Source organism: Colletotrichum scovillei (assembly GCF_011075155.1).
Source record: "Colletotrichum scovillei strain TJNH1 chromosome Unknown Contig00001, whole genome shotgun sequence".
Lineage (NCBI taxonomy): Eukaryota > Fungi > Ascomycota > Sordariomycetes > Glomerellales > Glomerellaceae > Colletotrichum > Colletotrichum scovillei.
The window spans coordinates 3,949,136-3,969,954 of record NW_023336259.1 but is presented as its reverse complement, the minus strand read 5'-3'; the positions used below and the strand labels follow the sequence as shown (position 1 = coordinate 3,969,954).

The 20,819-nt window shown below is 52.5% G+C and overlaps 5 protein-coding genes and 1 further gene across 5 annotated transcripts; 3 read left to right on the top strand and 3 right to left on the bottom strand.

The window, feature by feature from the left end:
* Positions 1-1,761: 1,761 nt before the first annotated feature.
* Positions 1,762-3,021, top strand: HER10_EVM0003584 (ATP synthase F0; the record flags this gene model as incomplete). The annotated part of the gene is made up of 3 exons (XM_035473256.1): positions 1,762-1,975; positions 2,037-2,596; positions 2,683-3,021. 3 exons carry the CDS (start codon positions 1,762-1,764, stop codon positions 3,019-3,021), a joined length of 1,113 nt encoding a protein of 370 aa, XP_035338197.1.
* Positions 3,022-3,660: 639 nt separating this feature from the next.
* On the bottom strand, positions 3,661-5,523 carry HER10_EVM0009474 (FAD binding domain-containing protein; the record flags this gene model as incomplete). Its single annotated transcript, XM_035478960.1, has 4 exons — positions 3,661-3,926; positions 4,103-4,417; positions 4,735-5,020; positions 5,128-5,523. The coding sequence occupies 4 exons, from the start codon at positions 5,521-5,523 to the stop codon at positions 3,661-3,663; spliced, it is 1,263 nt and encodes a 420-aa protein (XP_035338748.1).
* Positions 5,524-10,546: 5,023 nt separating this feature from the next.
* On the bottom strand, positions 10,547-11,968 carry HER10_EVM0007399 (uncharacterized protein; the record flags this gene model as incomplete). The annotated part of the gene is made up of 5 exons (XM_035476957.1): positions 10,547-10,814; positions 10,878-10,988; positions 11,060-11,274; positions 11,418-11,684; positions 11,795-11,968. 5 exons carry the CDS (start codon positions 11,966-11,968, stop codon positions 10,547-10,549), a joined length of 1,035 nt encoding a protein of 344 aa, XP_035338552.1.
* Positions 11,969-13,842: 1,874 nt separating this feature from the next.
* Positions 13,843-15,387, top strand: HER10_EVM0007239 (acyl-CoA dehydrogenase domain-containing protein; the record flags this gene model as incomplete). The annotated part of the gene is made up of 5 exons (XM_035476801.1): positions 13,843-14,146; positions 14,195-14,398; positions 14,451-14,530; positions 14,612-14,855; positions 14,912-15,387. The coding sequence occupies 5 exons, from the start codon at positions 13,843-13,845 to the stop codon at positions 15,385-15,387; spliced, it is 1,308 nt and encodes a 435-aa protein (XP_035338541.1).
* A 647-nt stretch (positions 15,388-16,034) lies between these two features.
* On the top strand, positions 16,035-17,243 carry HER10_EVM0000580.
* Positions 17,244-17,880: 637 nt separating this feature from the next.
* HER10_EVM0011218 (uncharacterized protein) lies at positions 17,881-20,441 on the bottom strand (the record flags this gene model as incomplete). The annotated part of the gene is made up of 6 exons (XM_035480655.1): positions 17,881-18,170; positions 18,229-18,831; positions 18,893-19,199; positions 19,271-19,446; positions 19,509-20,184; positions 20,247-20,441. 6 exons carry the CDS (start codon positions 20,439-20,441, stop codon positions 17,881-17,883), a joined length of 2,247 nt encoding a protein of 748 aa, XP_035338897.1.
* Between the last annotated feature and the right edge of the window lie 378 nt (positions 20,442-20,819).

Here is a 20,819-nt window from a genome sequence, read left to right as displayed (position 1 = left end):
AACCTCTCTCACTTCTCCCCTCCCAAGAACCCCGGTTCGTCGGCCGTCGTAGGCTGTAGCACCATGGTACCACGGTTGACGTTGCTAACCCAAGCCAACCGTTGCCTTTCCCTGGTCGTATTTGGTAACTTCTGAAAGTATTCTCCCGAAGAGCAATTTTGTTCCGTGGAAGTTTTTCTGTCCCGAAGTAACCACACGCATTTTGGAGTTCCACGCCAGCCACACCCCCCTCCTCTTCGGATGGTACTCCGGACGGCATGATGGAGAACGACCGAAGCCAGCCCAGTCCCGGCCCCAGGAAGAAGAAATAATGTAATTCGGAAACCAGACTTGGGAGGCTTGGCAAAGCTTTAAGCGTGTAGCAGCCAGAAACCCAGAAAGAAGACGACGCATCAAATCGCAAGAAAAGGGAACGATGCAGCGATGCATTCGCTGCGGAGCCTCTTGCGGTGATCCCCCAAACACTTTGTCTTTCCCGCGCTTCCGTGAGCTACCTTCCTCTTCTTTGGAAGCTTCTCACATTTCATACCGCCCAGCGTCACATTCGATTTACGAATAACCCGAAGACAGTCCACCCATCACTACTGCGTATGGCGTGGCATCACTGTATTTCCCTTCCCATGGCAACTTTTTCTGGCCGCCGCCCCATGTCCGATGGATGAAGGTCCCTGGCGGAGCCTGGTTATTGGGCCAGTGGCCGAACATCGAGACACTAACAAGGCCATGCCAGCACCAGGTTCCCGAGCCAGCACCAGGCCCTAAAACCCTATCACATTGCACGGATTCCATCCAGACTGGCTCAATCCTTGCGGTGGTTGAGACAATTTGAGGACCGATTGCCTTTGCCAGACAAGGCATCCCAGATTTCTACTTCTGCCTAGTCACTTGTGAGCTTTCTTGACCTGCCCCAAATGTCGTGACCTGCGAGCTTTTCAGGGTGTCGAAGCAGCAAGGCCAGGCGGGGACACTCTCTCGACTCCCCCCTCCTCGTAAGGATAGAGCTGGATAGGCACGTATCCGTACCCCATAGCTTGTTCCTTTCTTTTTGACTTCCCAAAGTTCCCAGAAGCTCGGAGCACGCATACGCAAAGCGACTGGCTCATATTTTCTTGTTCCTTGTGGATAATGTGATGTTCCCAGCTAGCAAAAGGCAAGGTGAAGGGGCCATGCTGCACCACTCATCACACAGATAGTGTTCAGCGCCACGCACATATCCCACGCGCGAGCGGGCGGTAGAAGACCGCACCGCACCACACGACGTAATAAAGATTAAAGTGGCCAACCGCCCCCCTAGTCTCTGAGCCGTTCAACGTTTGCGGATGCTGTTTGTGTATTGCTACTCTGACTCTCCACCATATTCATAAAGTGTCCCTTGCTTTCGACCTGCAGGCTAGGATCTTATTTTACCAGTCGGCTGGTCGCCTCCCCCCTCCTCCCCGTCCTCGCTTCTCCCCTGAGTCTAAGTCCCCTTAACCTCCGTTGGCCTTTTTATTCCTCTCCCCCATTCGAGCCCGGTTTTATACTACGCCGTTGGTCCCGCGTTTATTTGGTCTTGGTTTTCTCGTTGGAACTCGGAAACTCGTTGGACGTCAAGATCGTGTTGGTTGCAAGCCACAGTTACACACCACATCGCGGCAACGCTAGACGAGTCACGAAAGACCTCGGCGTTCTTCATCGGGAAGTTTGTTGGATTTGTCTTGCATTTACGGCTCAGCGCCACGCAATCGCTGCACCAACCGTTTTATTTTATAAACCGCCAATATGGGCTGGGTTCTCAACGCCACGCCCGAGGTCGAGGCCATATCGCAATGGCCGACCATCATCGCCGTCGTTATCGTCCTCTCTGTGCTTTCAGTCATCGTCGTGGGCTCTCGAATCTGGATCCGATTTTCTGCCCGAGGTCTGGCTGCCGATGACTGGATGTCGATTTTGTCCGAAGTATTTGCTCTCATCTATTCCGGCCTTACCATTGCCCGTAAGTATCACGCCGAAAGTTGGATATGTTCCCCATCAATGGTTCTAATATGGTGTGTCAGAAACGAGATATGGCCTCGGTTTGCCCATCAAGCTTAGGCCAAAGGACAATCTGATTTTATACACGCGTATCAACTTTGCAGGTCGCCCATTTTACCAACTGGGCATCAGCTTTTTCAAGATTGCCCTGTTGATCAGTTATCTACGTCTTCTCAAGGGAACCGACCAAAAGAACTATCGCCGTATCGTCTGGCTAACCATCATCTTGGTCTTCATCGCTCATCTCGGATGCTCATTCTCTCTTGTCTTCGCCTGCACGCCTGTCGACAAGTCATGGAACCCCCTCAAAGCGGGAACTTGTCTGCCCGCGGGCCCATCTTTCACCGCATACGCCGTTGTCACCATCGTGTCCGATGTCGTTGTGGCGGTACTGCCCATCCCGGTTCTGCTCAAGCTCAACGTCCGCGTGGAGAAGAAGGCCGGTCTCATTGCCATTTTCCTTCTCGGTTTGTTCACGACGCTCTGCTCTATCCTGCGATACCTCGAGATCAACCGCATCCAGTACGGCGACGGCAACTCGACAATGCTGGTCCTGTGGGGCACCATTGAATTTAACGTTGGCGTAAGTTTTCTCCCGGCAAAGCGTCCGCGAGCTTTCCCGTTTCCCGTGTCTTCCGGTGATCCAAAATGGCTAATGAATATGGGCAGAACATCGTATCTTCACTTCCATTCCTGGCGCCGGTGTGCATGAAGAAGGCCAAGAACTATCGCTCGAAGTACTCTGGAGGTTCATCGCACGGACGAAGCCACCTGAAAGGTGGGGAACGGTACAAGCTCAGCGAGATGAACCACGACAAGTCCGTCTTTGCCTCGGCGAACCACAGCAAGGGCGACAACGGCAGCGAGGAGAACATTTTGCCCGGCAACATTATGAAGTCGGTGACGTACAGCGTCCAGGTCGACGACAGGGTGGACAGCAAATCAGGCATGCATGGTGGAATAAGCGGCGGCACGCGACGGAGGGATTCGCGAGATTCAGATGTGTAAGATGGCGGGTATCACGCATCAGCACAACTTTGAAAGCACAAAAAACCATTTGAATGGCGAAAATGTAACATGATAATGTGTAAAAGGGACTTGTTTTGGAAAGAAAAGCATCAGATTCGATAGATCGATTGTAGGGCGTTGGAGGCGCTGGACACACAAACCTTGAGATGTTTTTGTTCATTACCAGCGATCACTTCCCATTGAGGACTTCATCTTTTTCGGAATCCGGTTGGGGCTGACGGAAGCGCACCGCACCGCATCATCACTCATTCGCTTCTGCAGAGAATGATACCCTCGATCGCAAGCCGGCGGGAGCAAGATGGGGGGAAACCTGGTCATCATCACAGCACGGGCAAGGCACAGCACAGGCACAACACAGGGCTCTCGTCTTGCTGATCTCTCCCCACCGCGGTGGAGGAAGCACGACAAACAGGGGTGGTTGGGAGGGAGTGGAGGGACAGTTACGTGTCAAGAAATCACCCCATCACCCCATACATCCCACAACACGATGCTGATCCCCATTCCCAAGAACACGGTGTACGCGATCTTTCTTGTCTGCGTTTATATCATGAATGAATCAATTAGACTAGAAAGATTATTAAAGCTACAGGTGGGCTATCCGCAAGTCCCATAGTCCATTTACTCTTCATCAAACTGAAGCTTCATCTCCCGCTTGCTGAGGAGCGGACTCGTAGGGCTAATCTTGGGCCAGTCGTGCGCATCCATGCAGGCCCGCCGCGACGCCAACACGCCGGGTCGGGCTCTGGAGACCACAGCATCTTCGTAAATGTCCAGAACGGCTCGAAGGTCCGCGAAGCTGTTGTTACTGCCGCTCAACTTGGGCCCAACGGTCTCTGCAAAGTCGAGAACGTCGAGGATGGCGTGGTTGGCACCCTCGCCTCTGTCTGTGCGTGCCGTCAGCCATACATCCTCGTCTATTTGAGACGAACCACTCTCAAGGGTATGGTAAATAGAGAGACCAAGAAACCCAGAGTTCAATGCCGAACGAAACGTCTCGGAGAAAATGGGCAAACGGGGAGATTTGTCAACAAAGAAGAGGCACGGATGTTGTTCAACTTACACATCGCCATCGCATGAAAGGCATCGCCCATCAACACAACCCTCCCTTTGGACCTCAACCCCTTTGGCGGAGGGAAGTCGTAGAGATCGAGGTGTTTCACGTCAGTGTCAGCGGGAATGCCGAGTGCAAGGGAGCGAAACGGCTCCGACCACCCTTCGGCAAAAGACCTGATGAGCTCGACTTTGCCGGCGTCCGTCTGCGGATAGCCGACCGGCTCCGGCTTACCCAGGAAGCCCGGACGATCCGGCCATGAGACGCACAGTTGGCAGCTGTACTTGCCCGTGCTGTCGTCGTTGTTTCCAGGGGCGTCAAGCACTGCAGTTTAGGGAAAGTGTGTAATTAGCCTTTCGTTCTATCATTCTTTTGGGCTTGTTCTTTTTCCGCCCTGCATACAGGCGCGCGCAAGAGAGAAAGTCATTAGAAAGATGATGGAGAGGCAAGGGGATGAGAGGGTCTCCGCCCCAAGGTAGCACTCTCGGCTCAGGGACAACCCTGGTTCGGTAGAGAGAAAAGACCTCGCTTTCGTCTTGATCGGGTGTCAAGAGCCACTCTCGTGACATGAAGAAAAGAGAAAAGATCGGATACTACTCCCTGCGCTCTGATCATAAAACCAAGAAAAGGGAGGGACTAACTGCTGAGATAGAGAAATGTATCATTCCGAGATGATGCACCTTGCAGGAAAAAGGGGTCCAGCTTTCGGATTGGCTCCATCTCTTCGGGAGTCAATTGCAACTTGAGACCAAGCACCCGGACCGGGATCCGGTGTCTCTCGTGTTGTTCCGGGAAGAGTTGGCGCCGGACACGGGAGGGACCCCCGTCGCAAGCAATGAGCACGCGACCGGCCACCGAGCTGCCGTCTTCGAAGTAGACAGCGACACCGGTTTCATTTTCTTCGTATCTCGTGAAGCCTTTCCCCCACTGCAATTGTTACTTAGCACGGGAGTTGTTTACGGAGCATTGCCAAGTGTCTCGTGTCCAACCGTTGAAGAAATGCAGGTGGGGTTTCCAAGGGAGAGCAAACATACCTGAATATCGATATCTGTAGCCACCAAACGGCGCAACCTCTCCCTCGTAACTCTAATCCTTAGGCTCTCCGGGGCACGGGGGCTGGCGCCTTTCAGCTCGGCGGTGCTCAAATCGAAGAAAGGAAACGCAGATGCCTCACCCCTAGCGACGGCAGCCTGGTCAACGTAGGCCTCGGGCAGCCGCGCAACAAGATCATCTGGCAGCAAGGATCGTAGCGCAGGGAGAGACCAGTGCAGCGTCAGGCCCCAACCGACGCCGCGGGTCGTGAGGTCCGTGTCGCGCTCGTAGATACGGTAGGGGATGTTGTTCTTGCGGAGATACTGCGCAAGCAGCAGGCCGCTGACACCCGCGCCGACGATGATGACGGGGAGGGGTCCTTGCTGTGAGATTGCCATGGTTGCTGCTCTCTGCTGGACTGGGCTTTTTTCTTCGCTGGGCCGCTGGGCAGCTTGTTTGCTTGGAGCGTGCTTTTTCTTGTGGCTTGCCCGTTGGACGAATAGTTGGTCTTGGGGAGAGGCTAGGGGGCGTGTATAACTTTGACCAGGCCTCTTTTCTTTTTTTGCAACGGCTGAAAACGATGGACGATAATGTCAGAATGCTGTGTAGCAACAGTGGCGGCTGTGCGGCAAGCAGGCAAATGAAACGAGCAAGAGAGCATACGGCACCAATGAGATGCAGTAATAATGTAATTGTATGTATGGTCACCGGCCTGGGCGCGGAACATATCTCTCAGAACTCTCCCACCAGTCTCTGCACCATCAGCCCAAAGGGCTTCACATCCGATGCAAGAGAACTCGAAAGTCATCCAATTTCACGCAACCAGACCGCGGTCTCTCCTCGACCTTTCATCGAACCACCCCCACTGTGGTACTCTTTTTGAGCCGAAAACTCTAATCCCACTTCCCTTGACCCCTGCTTGGAGGAATCGCCTGATGTCGGGGGCCACCGGCCAGGGTGGCCCAGCCAGAGACACCCATGAGGCGGGAGGATCGCCGGAGACCTCCCCCCCGGGCGCCAACTGTGCCACTCACACACACCAAGAGCCTAGGAAAGACGCCGTCGACGGGCAAGTTTGGGTCCCCCCATCCTCTCCCTTCCAACGGGCGCTGTTCCTTCAGCGGCATACACCTACAGGCAAACAACTGGCACTGGCACACTAGGGAAGAGGGCGGGAGCGCGGGAGGGAGCGAGGGGGAGCAGAAAAAGGCTTAACAAACCCGTTTTGTTTGCTTGCCAAATGTCTGTGCCACAACGGAACGGTGCGCGGTCGTCGCCGCTACCACACCCTGGCCCGGCAAGCAAACGGTAGTTTCAAACACACTCTGACGATGGCCCTTATTTTCGAGAAGTCATTGGTTTCCAATCGCTTGCTCGAACGCCAGCTCATTTCAACCACTGGCGAGTTGTCGAGACAGAAAGGGAGTTGGGGGAGGTTAGCGAGACGGCCAAAGTGCCTCGCTAGAAAGCAGGGGATGTCATACCAATCCCCAGAACCGCTAATCTCGGACAGGCTAGGAGGGATGGGGGGTAGACAGAGAGAAGGGCTGAATTGCAAAAGTTCACCTCTGGGCCCGTACGTAATTCCACCGAGGAACCCACAGGCCAAAGAGAAAAGTGGGAGATTTCGTGTTGCTGTGCCTTTTCAGGCGTTCTTGGCCATTTTCCCTATTTACGGAGCTCAACTCCCACAACCTTGTAAAGCTAGGCCCCCCTTCCCCCAGAACCACTCTTTCAAAAGACGGATTTTCCCATCTGCCTCTTCTCGCCTGTGTCTGGCTAAGCATTCTCGTCCAGTGGAGGTTCCCGGGAAACAATGCCGTAACTCCACCGAAGTATACACGGAAGGGATGTGGTAATCTAGCGCAGCAGCCGCGCCTCTCACGACCACTCACGGCGGTCTCTGCAAGGATAATTCACTCACCTCAGTCCGTCGCAACCATGGTACGCATTTTCAAGTTCACAAGGAATACCTGGTTCTCAAACACCAAGCCTCCTCGCACTTTAAGCTGGCCCATTGGCTGCCTCTAAATCACGACCAGCACCAGGTCTTTAAGGCATCGCCATATCCAGACACTCCAACGCACCAGATTGGGCGACGACAAGAAAAGCTCGTCTTGGATCGCATCTCGTTCTTGCTATCTCGTTCGCCCCTCACAGATATCCACCGTCTCCATCAGCACTTTACTCTCATGATTCATCGCCCACGCAGAGGAAAAGATGCGCCGAAGATGGTAACATCGGTCGCAGATCAGACTTTTCTCTCAGGCGTCTTTCTGTTCTCTTTCGCCCGCAGCCAACAATCCTTGCCTCAGCCATGCAAGGTTGCGGCACAGCACGCCGGCTACATGATGAAGTACGTACTCCGTACAGACACCCTCGTCAGCCTGCTGCAAGCACGTAACATGGATATTCTTCGGTCATTTGCCTCCCCTTTCGCTACAAAGCCATAGATTTGGTAAAGCGCCGCGTTCCGTGTCACCTAGATTACTGGAGCCCATCTCCTGCGTTCCTGCTGCTTCCCGTAACTGCTACCGGAGGGCGAAGAGATGACGACTCTGACCGTCTGACAAAAGTCGAAACTGACAGAGGGAGTGCGTGTCAGAGAGCATGTCATAATAGACGGTTGACGGCATTCCAGCAAGTCTTCCAGAAAAAGCCTCGAAATGGAACGTTACGCTGCCTGCCGGCTTGCGTTACTAGTCTTGAGTTTGACTAGCGGGATGGGCTAACCAGTTGCCAACCAACCTCACCATTCAAAGTTCTGACTGGTACCATTTGACAGCTAAACATCAGATCGAACCACGCTTGCTAACAAAACTCCGATCCCCAAATGTTGGCTCGGATTCACTTGATGTCTTCTGACCAGCATGCCCGCCCTACCTTCCCCCCCTTTCAGTCTTTTCCTTCTCGATGGCATCTGCCCAGTAGTGTGGTTCTCGCAAAGCTGCGTTGACCAGGGCAGCATATGTCTTTGTCGTGTGCATGTCCCTGCAATTCCCACTCATCTACATTCGACAAGGAAGTCACAGCCATGCATAAGAGTCACGCTATCCTGTAGCTGACATTGGACGGTTGTCCTGCAAAGCCAATACCGCGCGGCGCCATGTATATCCGACATGTACTCCGTATCCAAGCATGCTAGATCGTATTACACTGTATGTAACGCACCTCGCAGTTTTCTACTGCGTAGACAGTCGGTGCCCTCCCGACCAGATTGCCGGATCAAGATACGGCCCCGAAGCCAGATGTATCACATTACGGGTATACTCAACGCCGATGCCGCGACATCCTATCAAATCACATCACTCAGGAAGTACGGGCCCCTTCGCCGTACCTCCTTGTTATTATTTCCCCGGTTCCCCGAGTCCTTCATCGACGGTAGCGAGGAAGCGTAGCGAGTAGTCTGGTTTGGGAGAGTACGAAGTCTGGACTCTCGAACGAATCTCTGGGAATTCTGAATGCTACGCTAGTGGAGCCACGGTCCCCGAGTGAAGCCGGGGAGGAGACGCAGCGAGAAGAGTTTTTGATGACCGATCCTCAGGGGGCGGATAGGAGGACCCATCAAGGCTATTGGCGAGTGAGAAGTGACAGCATGGGGGCCGAGTGCGTTAGCCCTGTTCATACGAGCAAGGGGACCGAATTGGACTGGACCAGTGATAGTGGCGGGTTATGATTTTTCAACGGTTGTTGGATTGCGTGGGAAAACGGCCCATCAAAGAGGCGTCGATGGCAACGTCGTCGAGTGGAAGCTCAGATATCGACGACATGTGGTGCACGCAGCTACCCGTACGGATACTTGTCTCGACCGATGTGGGACGATGCGACGTAACAGGCGAGCAAAGTGATGAAGCGACTTACGTCTGCGCCTAGGAGAACTCTCCTACTAGTTGGTCGAGAACTCGACAGTCCGCATGGCTTCCATGTTGTCGACAGGGCTTTGGGAAGGACCCCAGTCTGGAAAGAGCTGATTTGTGTCCGGAGTATTGGGAATTATTGCCCGCATACACAGTAGTTGATGGGGCATACCAGGCACCAACGTGTGTACCACATGTGAGATACTTGGGAAAGACATTGATGGATTTGACATACTCGACAGAACGTCCCACTCGTCGGCATCCCAATATGCCAGGGACGCTGTTTGAGCACCGAATTGGGTGGCCAAGGGCCGTCATGCCATGCCACAAGTGGAAGACCCCAAGGCTGTGAGCTATGTATTTCATAGTATCAAAAAGAATCCTCGTCTGGATGAGCAGTAATCATGGGACACTTCTCTCTCTGATAATTTTTTGATTTACGAGGGTTTGACCGTGGCCTCTCTGCTTAATCGAGGCTATTGACAATTGATGCCCGTTAGTCATATTTATCAGATCTGGCTAGGCATGATTTTACTTTGAAGGCCTACCCAGAGCATAATATCCCCTTCCCGTGCCTTCTTCTTCCCTTCTAAGTGTCCATACCTGGTGTCATCGACATGGATCTTCTCGTCTAGGCGTGCTCTAATGACCGCGTGCTCGTAAATGTGATATTGTGACTAAGGTTCGAAGTCGTATGACAACCTTCAAACACAAAAGTCTAAGACGCAGTAGCGTTCCGTATGCAACCTACCTTAGAAGGATCCAGACCCATGGGAGCGCGATCCGGATACGGGTGATTGCTGCTGGCACGAGGTCGACACCACTCTGGCTCGCTTCCTTCCATAACCGCGGGAGGAAACTGGAGTCTGGAGATTGGTTCGCGACTCCACGTGTCTACAAATTGGTCAAGGGCAGCAAAAATATCGCTCGCAAACAAGCCTCGGGCAAGGATCAATGCCCAAAGGAGTCTACTTAAGCGAAACTAGGGCAAAGTTTTGGGACAACAATGCTGAAGTGCGAATCATTACCTTAAACCTGTAAATGGCCGCCCGTTGAGCAGATAAGATCCCAATAGAGTTTCTGCTCGGAACGGCTGTATGGCGGAAGCTAGTGTGACAACGGCGAGTTTAGGTTCAATAGTGTGACTAGAACTAGCGTATCTCGAAGAACCCTTCATTCTCCTAGCGTGACAGTTGTTGAACCGATAGCCTTGGCAGGCAGTCTAGCTTCTGAACATCGTCCAACTATTAAAAGTCGATTCTGGGTACAGATACTTGAGAATACGTACTTTTTATGTCACTTAAGAAGACCACTAGAGCCTAGGCATCCCCTCCCTTAGTGAAGTCTTTAAAGCCGATGTGGCGAGTGGCTCCTAGAGACCTAAACCATTCAGGGAGATCTTGTTATCCCCTGACACTCGGTCAAAATACTGAGTCATCTTCTGGGAAGTAATCCTGATGTCAGCACACTCGCTTGTCGGCCGTCCCCAATCTCGGACTGAGGTGGTGGGCTCTATTATTGATATTAAACACTAGCTCTAAATTGATGCTTTAGTCTTGTCCTGCTATGGCTGTCTATACACCAGTGCTGTCCCTCCTGTCTCGATCATCGTGCGCCGGCTATACTGCTGAAGATCTGCGAGACTCATCTTGACGAAGTCGTATTCATCAAGTGCCTCTTCAGAACAGCGAGAAGCTATTTGCGGTGGCATTTTCAGATAAATGTCGGGCCGACTCATTTCGTCTCCATTCTGGTTGGTGTCTTTGGAGGATTTGGAACGGAGGACTTGGAGTAAGGGGCGAAGGGTCGGCAGGCAGCAGCATATCACGGCACTATTCGAATATTAGTATGATTCATTGACAGGAGGTATCGTAGATGGGGCATCAAGTGCCTACCAATAAGCCTCCAATCCTGTCCAGATCATCAAATCGACGGTTCCCCAAGTGGGATCTTTGTAGTCAAAGGTTGAGACTTTGACCAGTCTGATGATGGTGATGAAACAGTTGCTATTCATAAACCTTTAGCAAGTCTTTCTCGTCTGTCTGCTCGCAAGCATGAAAAGACAGAAGATACTCACAAGCCGCCAAATACAAAGGACGAGATGAGGAGCATCTTTTTGAAAGGTGACATCGTCAACCTCATGGCGTAAGGTATCGGAATGAGTATCAACACAAAGTCGGTCACGATGCTGCCAACTGCTATACTGATGTATAGCTTGGAAAGGTCAAGACAGTTCTTGTGTGTAGTCCAGAAGTTTTGCACGGGTATACAAGCCACAATCGTTGGGATCGTCTAGTTCTAGTGTCAGCACGTGTCCAAGTCATCCAACGGCACCTTCCCATGCCCCATGTAGCATGGGTCTATATCAACTTCCTTGTGAGACAGGTGTGGACCCCTTTCAGAGTAGGACTCTGCTGGCGTTCAAGCTGACTTACTGCGTAGATAGCCCATGCTCCGATGAAGAACATGAGCCCGTACAAATAGTATCTTGCACTGAATAGTCCAAATATGCGGTGATATAATATCACTAGTGATAGCCGTGCGCTTGCGAGCCCCATCGGATACATAATTTCGTTGGCGAAGATTGTCTGATAGAATCGGGTGATGTTCATGGGATCTTCCTCGTGGACAACTACTTCGTGTCTACCAAGCCCAAACTTGAGCCAGAACATCGTGCCGGTGAATACTCCGACGATGAAGACCTGCAACACGTGTAAGCGACATTCGCTACTAGAGAAGACGGGGGAAGTCCACGAGAATCACGAGACTTTTAACTTCATCAAGCCGTTCAGCCAGAGAATCGCAGACTCACCAGGGCAGTTACCGACAGCCAGTCATCCCAAGCCAGCCTCCGACCAGACTGCCTCGCCGCAGCAAGCCGGGCACAAACCGAGAGAATCGAAAGGACAAAGAAGATGATGTGAATCGTATACACCTCTCCCGCTCGATTTTCTGCCCTAAAAGCAGCCTCTCGCTCCGGCGTCATGAGAGGCATGCCCTTGACCGCGTCCAACGACCGAAAGAACGACATATCGCGATGCCGACTCCGAGGTATCGGTCGGTCGGTCGGTACAACAAGTCACGACGCTTCCATAGGTGGCAGGGAGGAAGAGGAGAAAATTTGACAGTAAGGGCAGCAGCGGTGATGACATCGAGGGGCAGAAGCTGAGGAAGCAGCACTAGAAGGGCTCTAGAAGGGAAAGAAATGACATCTGATTGGGAAAGTCAATGAGAAAAGGGGAGGGGAGGGAATGGATTGAATTGGATAAGCTCTGAAACGTCGTGCCGGTGGGTGATCTTTCCCAAGCTGAATAGAGTTCGACACAAGGCATTCCGAAGGGTTGCGAGACGGGAACTTTGTATGTGCTGCCATCCTTGACAGAGTACACGGTAACGGAAAGTCAAAAGTGTGACCGCCTTCACAGCTGAATGTGCAAGCTTTGAATTAGAGTGCTACAAGTTCCGGTAAAAGGAAAACAGGCCGGTTGCCTGCTAACGCGTGTATCTCGCGTTATTCCACCAACTGCAGCTCAGCTGGAGTAGTTGACTGAGAACTCTCCTGGCCATGGCTTGACGTTGACATGGTAGAGTTTCTGCTAAGCAGAACTTCGCTTACGACAGCTCAAATCCCGACTGTCTGTAACTCTCGTTGACATCAGTGGACTGGTTGATTGGTTCCCCTCTCTCCGGATCTTCCACGTGCAATATTCCTTCCGTTGCGTTTCGACTTGTTCGGACAATACCCAAGACGCCGGGAACAGTGTGTTCAGACAATTCGGAGACAGCTTGATCGACTAACACATACACGTGTTTGATAGCCGGTACAGTAGGTGGCCAGCCAGACGCGCGGAAGAGAGAAAAAAAATGCGCTTATACAACTTTAAAAGTCAATCAGGGATGAACAGGGAGAGGTCCTACCACTGACGTCAAACACGAAGCCGAAGACCCGAAATGACTCGCCGAGTCCGAGGCTTTACATACTTCTTTCAGATAATGAGGCCGAGAATAAGAGAAGGAGGTATTTCCTTTTTGGTTTGAGGTGTATCGTGAGATGTGAAGCTATGTGTTCCTCGAACTCACGAGAACGAATCGCTTGTAGGAGGGCGCTTGGCTGTCACAGACATCTCTCCGGTCCATGGCTGGGATGCTCCATCATATGATACGTGGCGTTTGCATTCTTCGATGTCACATCAAGGGTTCCTCCGCAGCCGACCCTTGGGTTTGAAGAGTCCCATTCTTGATGCAACACCAGTAGACAAAGTCGACCATCAAGTGGGTTTGTTTGGAGCTTGTCACAAAGCATCGATTTCACCTGCCGCATTGCGATCCAGTGTCCAAGATGCTTTTTCGCAGAAAAGCACCCAAATCGCCTTCACTTTGGCATCTTCCCCCGTCGAAGCTAGTGGCAGGGTCTGGCCTGCAGAAACAACAGCATTTCAGCTGGAAAGAAGGTGCTACCTGCTTCCTTGCGGCCGAAACCTAGGCCTTAGACACCAAGCCGTGCCAGCTTGTGCCTCAAGTGTTGTCGCTGTTACCTAACACCGACGCGAGTCGTGCCAAAAGGTAACAAAGTCCGACCGCATCGCACATCCGGATCACTAAGGGCTGTCTAACAATGCTGTCTAACAATTTAAGCCCCCTTTTCCCCGATACCCCCAAGCGCGGGAGCGCGGGGTAAGAAACGAGACGTGACAAGAAGCTACGTGGATGGCGCGGGGCAAGCGGCTGTATCCAAGACGGACCTCGGCTCATCCCGAACCGTGCACCGGGCCGCACATGTATTTTAGGAAACTGATGGACAAGAGTCATAGCTTTCACAAGAATGCTGGGCAGAAATCGAGCCAGAGTTGAATAGAGACAATGTCAATCAAAGTCAAGAATGTTCCCGTCGTTGAGCCATACGGCAACCCTGCGCCCTTTGCGGAGCCGGCGTGGTACAATACCCTGGCTTCTCCTTACTACGATGAAAGCCATCGGATGGTGAGGGACTACGTGCGCAAGTACATCGAGGAGAATATCGCACCTAATATCCAGGAGTGGGAAGAGAAGGGACATGTCCCCGATGAAGCCAGAGTTCACTTTGCCAAGTCAGGCTTGGCTTTCCCAGAGTTGCCGCGTCAATATGCTGGCGATGTTCCATTACCAGGCAATGTCCCAGCTGAGAGTAAGCACGAAGCTTCAGTGTGAAGCCGTCTTCTGACATCATTCCTAGAATGGGATATCTTTCACTCGCTTGTTGTAAGCTACGAAGCTAGTAGAATATGGGCTGCCGGAGTATCTGTGGGACTCAACGGCGGCACGACAATCGGCGTACCTCCTGTCATCCATCATGGCACAGAAGAGCAGAAGAGATGGTGGCTTCCTGGACTTATTACCGGCAAAACAAGCTTTTGTCTCGGCTGTACTGAGCCTACTGGTGAGTTTTGTTGGACGCATCTTTCGAGAGTATCGTGATTAAAGGCGTGAAGGCGGCTCCGATTTGGCGAATTTGAAGACCACGGCGATCAGGTCAGATGATGGAACATACTACACCGTCAACGGCCACAAGGTAAGCTAAGATACCATAAACTCTACAGATGGACTTCAGCTTCTCTTCAATGCTCAAGACTTGAGACTAATAGACCTTCAGAAATGGATCAGCGGTGCGATACGTGCCAGCCACATGACAACTGCTGTAAGGACTGGAGGCCCTGGAATCAAGGGTATCTCAGTCCTGGTCATTCCTCTTGATCTTCCCGGTGTTTCTCGACGCAAGATTAGTAACAGTGGATGGAACGCTGGAGACAGCACATGGGTGACACTGGACAATGTCAAAGTACCCGCCAATCACCTCATCGGGCAGGAGAATGCTGGGTTTCAGTACATTATGACCAGTAGGTGCCCCTGTGAGAAGATGATATGTACCTTGGCTCCAATACTGAACAAACAGACTTCAACAAGGAACGATTCATCCTTGCTGTACTCATGAACGGCCAGGCCAGAATTTGCCTGGAAGACGCCTGGGCATATGCCATAGACCGTCACACATTCGGCAAGCCACTCATGTATCATCAGATCATTCGACATAAGCTCATCACAATGGCGCGCTACATTGAGTCGCACTGGGCCTGGCTCGAGCAGATTGCGTATCATGCTCATACTACCGGCTCCATGGGCACGGAACTTGCATCGAGGATCGCCATGGCCAAGATTCACGGCGGACGCCTTCTAGAGCTCGCAAATAGAGACGCACAACAGATATTTGGTGGTGCTGGGTATCAGCGTGGCGGCGTTGGGGCTCGAGTCGAACAGATCAGCAGGGACCTTCGAGTAAACATCGTCGGCGGCGGCAGTGAGGAGATCATCACGGATTTGGCTGTTCGGCAGGAAATTGGTGCAGCTGTAAGTAGAGGCGCAAAGTTATGATAAGTATTGAGCGTTATGGTCCCGTAACCGAGAAACTCCGATGACTTCTTTAATGTGGGAAAGAGTTCGCAATGTACAGGTGTCTCGATAGCCTCAAGGATCCAACACTGCCCCTCAGCCACACCGTCTCGCCTATTCTTTTTTCCCGATGTTCGTCCGGCTCGCTCCGCGCACCAATCAGAGGCGATGCCACTGAAGTGTCCGGCATCTTGAGTTGCAAACAGGGGCAGGCAGGTATGGCCGAGCGTGGCTGCTGTCTCTCCAAGTCTTGGAGGAGAAGGAAGTCGACACTCTTAGCACTTTCCTGCAAGATCCCGTTCATAAGGTACCTACTTGAACGAGGCAAGAACATCCCCTCCAACGCGTTTCGGAGGAATGTTCCCCGTTCCGAGCTTCGAATATCCGTGGGCTCGAATGGAACTTTCCTGAACCTTGGGTTTGTTAACCCCCCGCCCCCAGCACTGTCCCTGCCATCTACAACCTCTCCATTTTGCTTTCTACGCAATCGACAAACAGCATTCAGGTAAGCTCTTTGTGTAAATGACATTCATAAACGTGGGTTGCTGATTTTCTCTCTGGTCACCAGGTCATCGTTCAATAACTACCACACTAGACAAACGCACCATCGTATTGATCCCGCCCGCAAAATGGAGCAAGCGGTGAGGGACTTCAAGACTCTCGGTCGCTCAAAGACAACGCCGTCAGGTCTCGACAACAAATGGGTGTTTGGTGTCCGACACGTCGACCTCAATCCGCCTGGAGATCTCGTAATCGCCGTGCACCCAAAAAGCCGATTCCTGTTGCAGGGCGGCCCGGCTCAGATCCTCTCGCAGCCTACCGAGCAGGATAGAGCCAGGGCGACTGTGACTCCTCTTCTACAGGCCTTCTTCAAAGGCAGTCCAGGTGCTGAACATGCCGCGTTTGCTCCCTGGAGCTGGTCGACAGACAGTTCCGAGCTCGCTGCCGCTATCGCGCCAGAGCTGGCTGCAGCAGGAATCTTGGGTGGTCTTGAGAAGGTGACCGTTTGCACTGCTGAAGAAAAGGAGATTCTCGGAGAAACTTGGTCTGAGGTCAGGGACCTTATGATGAACTTTATGGGTGCTCGCAGGCCCAGAACCGCGACCACAGCTCCGTCCGCCGTGTCACCCGGGAACTCATCCAAGTGCCACGGTTGTGGCCTATCCTCCGAAAACTTCCCTTCGCCGATGAAGAAGTGCTCTGCGTGTCAGAAGGCGTGGTATCATTCCCAGGACTGCCAGCGCTCGCACTGGAAGACGCACAAGCCGACATGTGTCGCTCACCGCCCGGTTCCAGCCCCCTCCACGGCTACGTCGTCCGGCATGGGCCCCGCATACAACTATTACAACATTGTGGCGCGAAAATCTGAGGAGGGGCAGGCGTTGTTGCGCTCACTTAACATCGATCCTGTCTCAGTTCGGCCAGGCATGGATTTGCCATTGCGCCGTCTCGTCATCGCTGGCAAGGACACGCCTGAATACTTGCGAATTCTCTTTGGGCCGACGTTTGCTAGCGAGAAGAAGGAATTGGAGAGGGTCAGACTGGAGGTCCTGGTTGATCCCCCTCGTGGCTCCCCAATGTACGTAAGACAAGAACTTGATGACGCCGGAACCAAGCCTCCCACTCGTGCGCTTCGACCGGCGAGCGAGGCGGAACTGGAGACGTTGAAGGCAGTGCGGGAGATCCAGGACAAAGTCAGGCAGAAGGTTGGGGTTGGACGTTCGCCTGATACAAGAGTCATGCAAGAAGTCCTGATGACTTTTGGGCCTGATTGGTCAGAGAAGTTGCAGCTGTACATGCTTGCAGTCAATACTATGGACCAAGGTGTCCGCCGCTGAAGATCAAGTTGAGTCACTGGCAAGACATTATCAGCGAAAGGAAGTTTGGGATTTGGCCAAGAAGATACCGGGAGAGCTTTCAGCAAATATTATCACGTGCTCAGCTCTCAATGGGAGCAAGGGGAAAATACCGGGCTTGCTGTCAACCGAATAAGGTGATCCGCAAGCAAACTTTGGAGCGAGAATAATGACACCACTGGGATGATGAACTCTACACTTGTATGCTCTGGCAGTGCTGCTAAGTCATATATTGTCATGCTGTTCTCGATAGAAATGTAAGGAAGTGGTCAGAAGTGACTTTGATATATGTACACGAAGCCACCTAGTTATTACCCACAGCCCACAATCATCGCACGAACCCGTTGTCTCAATGACGGACAACGCGGTTGCGGACGTGATAATCCAAGCCATGCCTCTTCTTCCCAGAGCCAACAACTCTTGTTTCAAGTGCGTCTAGTAGGCCATCGAGACCGCGCTTAGCAGAGCCTCCAGATAATGTGACACCCTCATCAGTCAGGGCTTTTCTGACGTCCGCGACAGTAGCCTTCGAAGTTGAAGCTGGTGCCTCGACCTCATCAAAGCTTTTCCCTAATTAGCCTTGGGATCTTCAGCTGAAACCTTGACGTCAATTTACTCACTAATAGACGGCATAAGGACCCGGCTTGCCCGCCGCCTTGGCGGTTTCTCCCCCGTTCAACTCTTGCTTGCCGATGAGCTTGAACTTCCCGGAAATCCCTTGCACAAATGAGGTCTCTCGGTATTCCGAGTTGGCAACGGCTTCAATGTAGCGACCGGACTTGGAGTTGATCATGAAGAGGTAGTCCTTTGTGGTTGTGAACATGCCGTCGCCGAGGTTGAGGGTCGTCGCCATGACTTTGCGAACTTCGCCGGTGCCGCCTGAAGGGGTGTTGACGTTGAGAACGAGGTCTACGACTTGTTAGCGACTACAAACATTGAAGCACTGTAGAATATCAGCATAACTAACCTTGAACCTCGTAGATGCCTGCCTTTCCCTTGCTAATCACACCAGACTCAAGCTTATTGAGCATGTTGACCGTCGCAGCATCAAGATCAGTCGAGCGTACGACTAAGCCAGTAGCAGAAGGAAGCTTTGATAAGGCGTTGTTGAACTCGGGGTTGATCATGTACCACTGGATCCAGGTCTTGAGAGCCCACTTCTCCTGGTCACTCAGACCGTACGCCTTGGACGTCGCGGTGGCGATCTTGCCCCAGTCGGCGGTCTTCTTCCTTGCCTCGAGCAGCACGGCGCTGATCTCATCGACGTTTGCGGAGACGGACTGCGCCTTAGTGTACCAGTTGGCAAAGCCCTCGCTCATGGTGGTAATGAGCGTCTTCTCGTCAGCTGTGAGGGCTGCGGTCTCGGAGAGAGTGGCGACGACGCGGTTGGCCAAGGGGATGGCTTCAGATGTGCCGAGGCCGGTTGCCAGGCCGGTCTGGTCGTTCCAAACGGGCTCTGGTGCTTCCAGGGTCTGGGGACTCAAGAAGCAACAGAACTTGCGCAGGATGCCCTTTTGGCGGCGGATCTTCGCACCGCCTCCTTCGATGCAGATTTTGCAATTGTCGAATCCTGACGAGGTCAGCTCTGGGGCGGGATCAATTGGACTAAAGTCGGCGATGCTTAGACTCACCTCCCTCTTCGATGGATTTCTCCATGGCAGCAACGTCGCTATCCGTGTACAGCAGTTTGGGTTTTCCATCGCCGGTATCACGGAAGATCTGCACGGTGTTCTCGCCCTCCTTGGCTTCCAGCATGAGCCCCTTGCCTTCGCCAACAGTTGCGGCAGTCTTGCCAAACTTGGCCAGTACAGCGTCCACGGCACCGACGGCCTTCGCTGCTGTTGCGACGTCCTTGGCCACACTTAAGAGTCCCACGACATCGGCAAAGATGCTGCCAGCCTTTTCAATGTCGTTGTCGTAGGTGAGTTCGTGGATGCTCTGTTTGGCAAGACGTCAGCAGAAGCACTCGGCTGGGGCTTTCCTCGAGGCCTGAGTGTGTATTCACTTACATCAAAGGCTCTGAATGCGTCTCTGCAACCCTCTCGAATGGTCTTTCCGACGCTCGCCTCAAAGATGCTGGTAAGATGGCTCATGCCCATACATGTAACCTTGAGCTCTTGGACATGAGGCGTGGCTAGAAATTTGAAAGCACCGATAGCTGAGTTGATGACGTTCTTCATCACGCCTGAAGCAAGCCTCGTATCAGTGACTGCGGCTCTCTTGGTGTTAAAATCAGTTACAACTTACCCATCCAGAATTGGTCTTCAAGAGGAATATTCGACTCGGGGTTTCCAAACAGAGGATCATTTGAAGTCTGGCGCTTCGAGTTCGCACTACCGCCCCCACCACCAACACCGCCAACGTACTTGATCCCAGCGAACAAATTAGAAGCGCAAGCGGCTCCTGAGGGATTAGCAACACAAGGTCCTTGGCTGATCTTCCTCACGCAAACCTCAAGCGCATCCGACGCGTTGGCTCCAGTGCGAACTTCAGGAAGATCCAGACAAAAGGCAGGCCACAAGTGAAGGATACAAGTCTTGTTAGAAGGATTGGCATCGCAGCCGCTGGGGATGGTAGAAAAGGAACGTGCAACGATGCAGTCGGTAGAACCCATACTCTCCAGCATGGATGTTGACGTGTTGCCTTGGTCGGCGAATCTGCACTGAGGGATATCGCCTTCTGATGCTGGCGGGGTGGTGCCGAATGAGGTGGATGTGAGGTTTGTCAACTGCGCTTGCGGGTAGTACATAGTCCCCGTGGTAGGAGGAATGACGAGCTTTTCAGTATCGTTGGCGTACGCGCAAAACTGCGTCTGGCTGGCTGAAGGGAAGGTAAGGGCATCACCGGCGGTGGCGGGCCTCTCGAGGGCACCTAGTGTCGAGGAGTAGATAAAGAAGGGCTGCTTGTCTCCGGGAATTCCAACCTGATGAAACTTTATGTTAGGGAAACTCTTCCTACTTCAAGCAAGTGAAGACTTCAACTCACATAAAATGTCTGGTTCTTGGCCAGATCGCATGCAGCAACCTTGACAGTACCGCTAGAGATATCCCAGCAACCACCACCGGAGCCTCCTCTGGCAACTCTGATCCCTGAGGGATCGGTGAAAGATTTACCACCAGCCAATATTCCGTTTGTCAAGTAGAAAGTGGTAGCTAGGTCGACAGCCGTGCCACCCGCCATCACCGTGTCAGTATTAGATTGAACTGGTGTGAACGTTTTGGCATCCCCCGTTGCGTCTTGAAGGCTTGCAGCACATGATGGTGTATTTTCGGCTGTAGCAAAGAACTTGAGCGGCATTCCGAGAGCCTGTATTACAGACGGCTTTTGTCAGTTCCATTATCCTTCTTGCGATATTGAGGAGTGGTGGTCCTGGGAGGAAGTTAACCCATTCAACCGTGTTGTCTGTCTGGCCATTGGTTCCAACTGCTAGTAAACCAATGGCCCCAATGACACCCCAAAGAGAGTTCCGTGATTTCACCATGATCAAGGCTGAGAATGACTTAAATAAATAACGCAAGGGAGTCAAATGAGTGGTTATAGGTTACGGTCAAAAGAGTG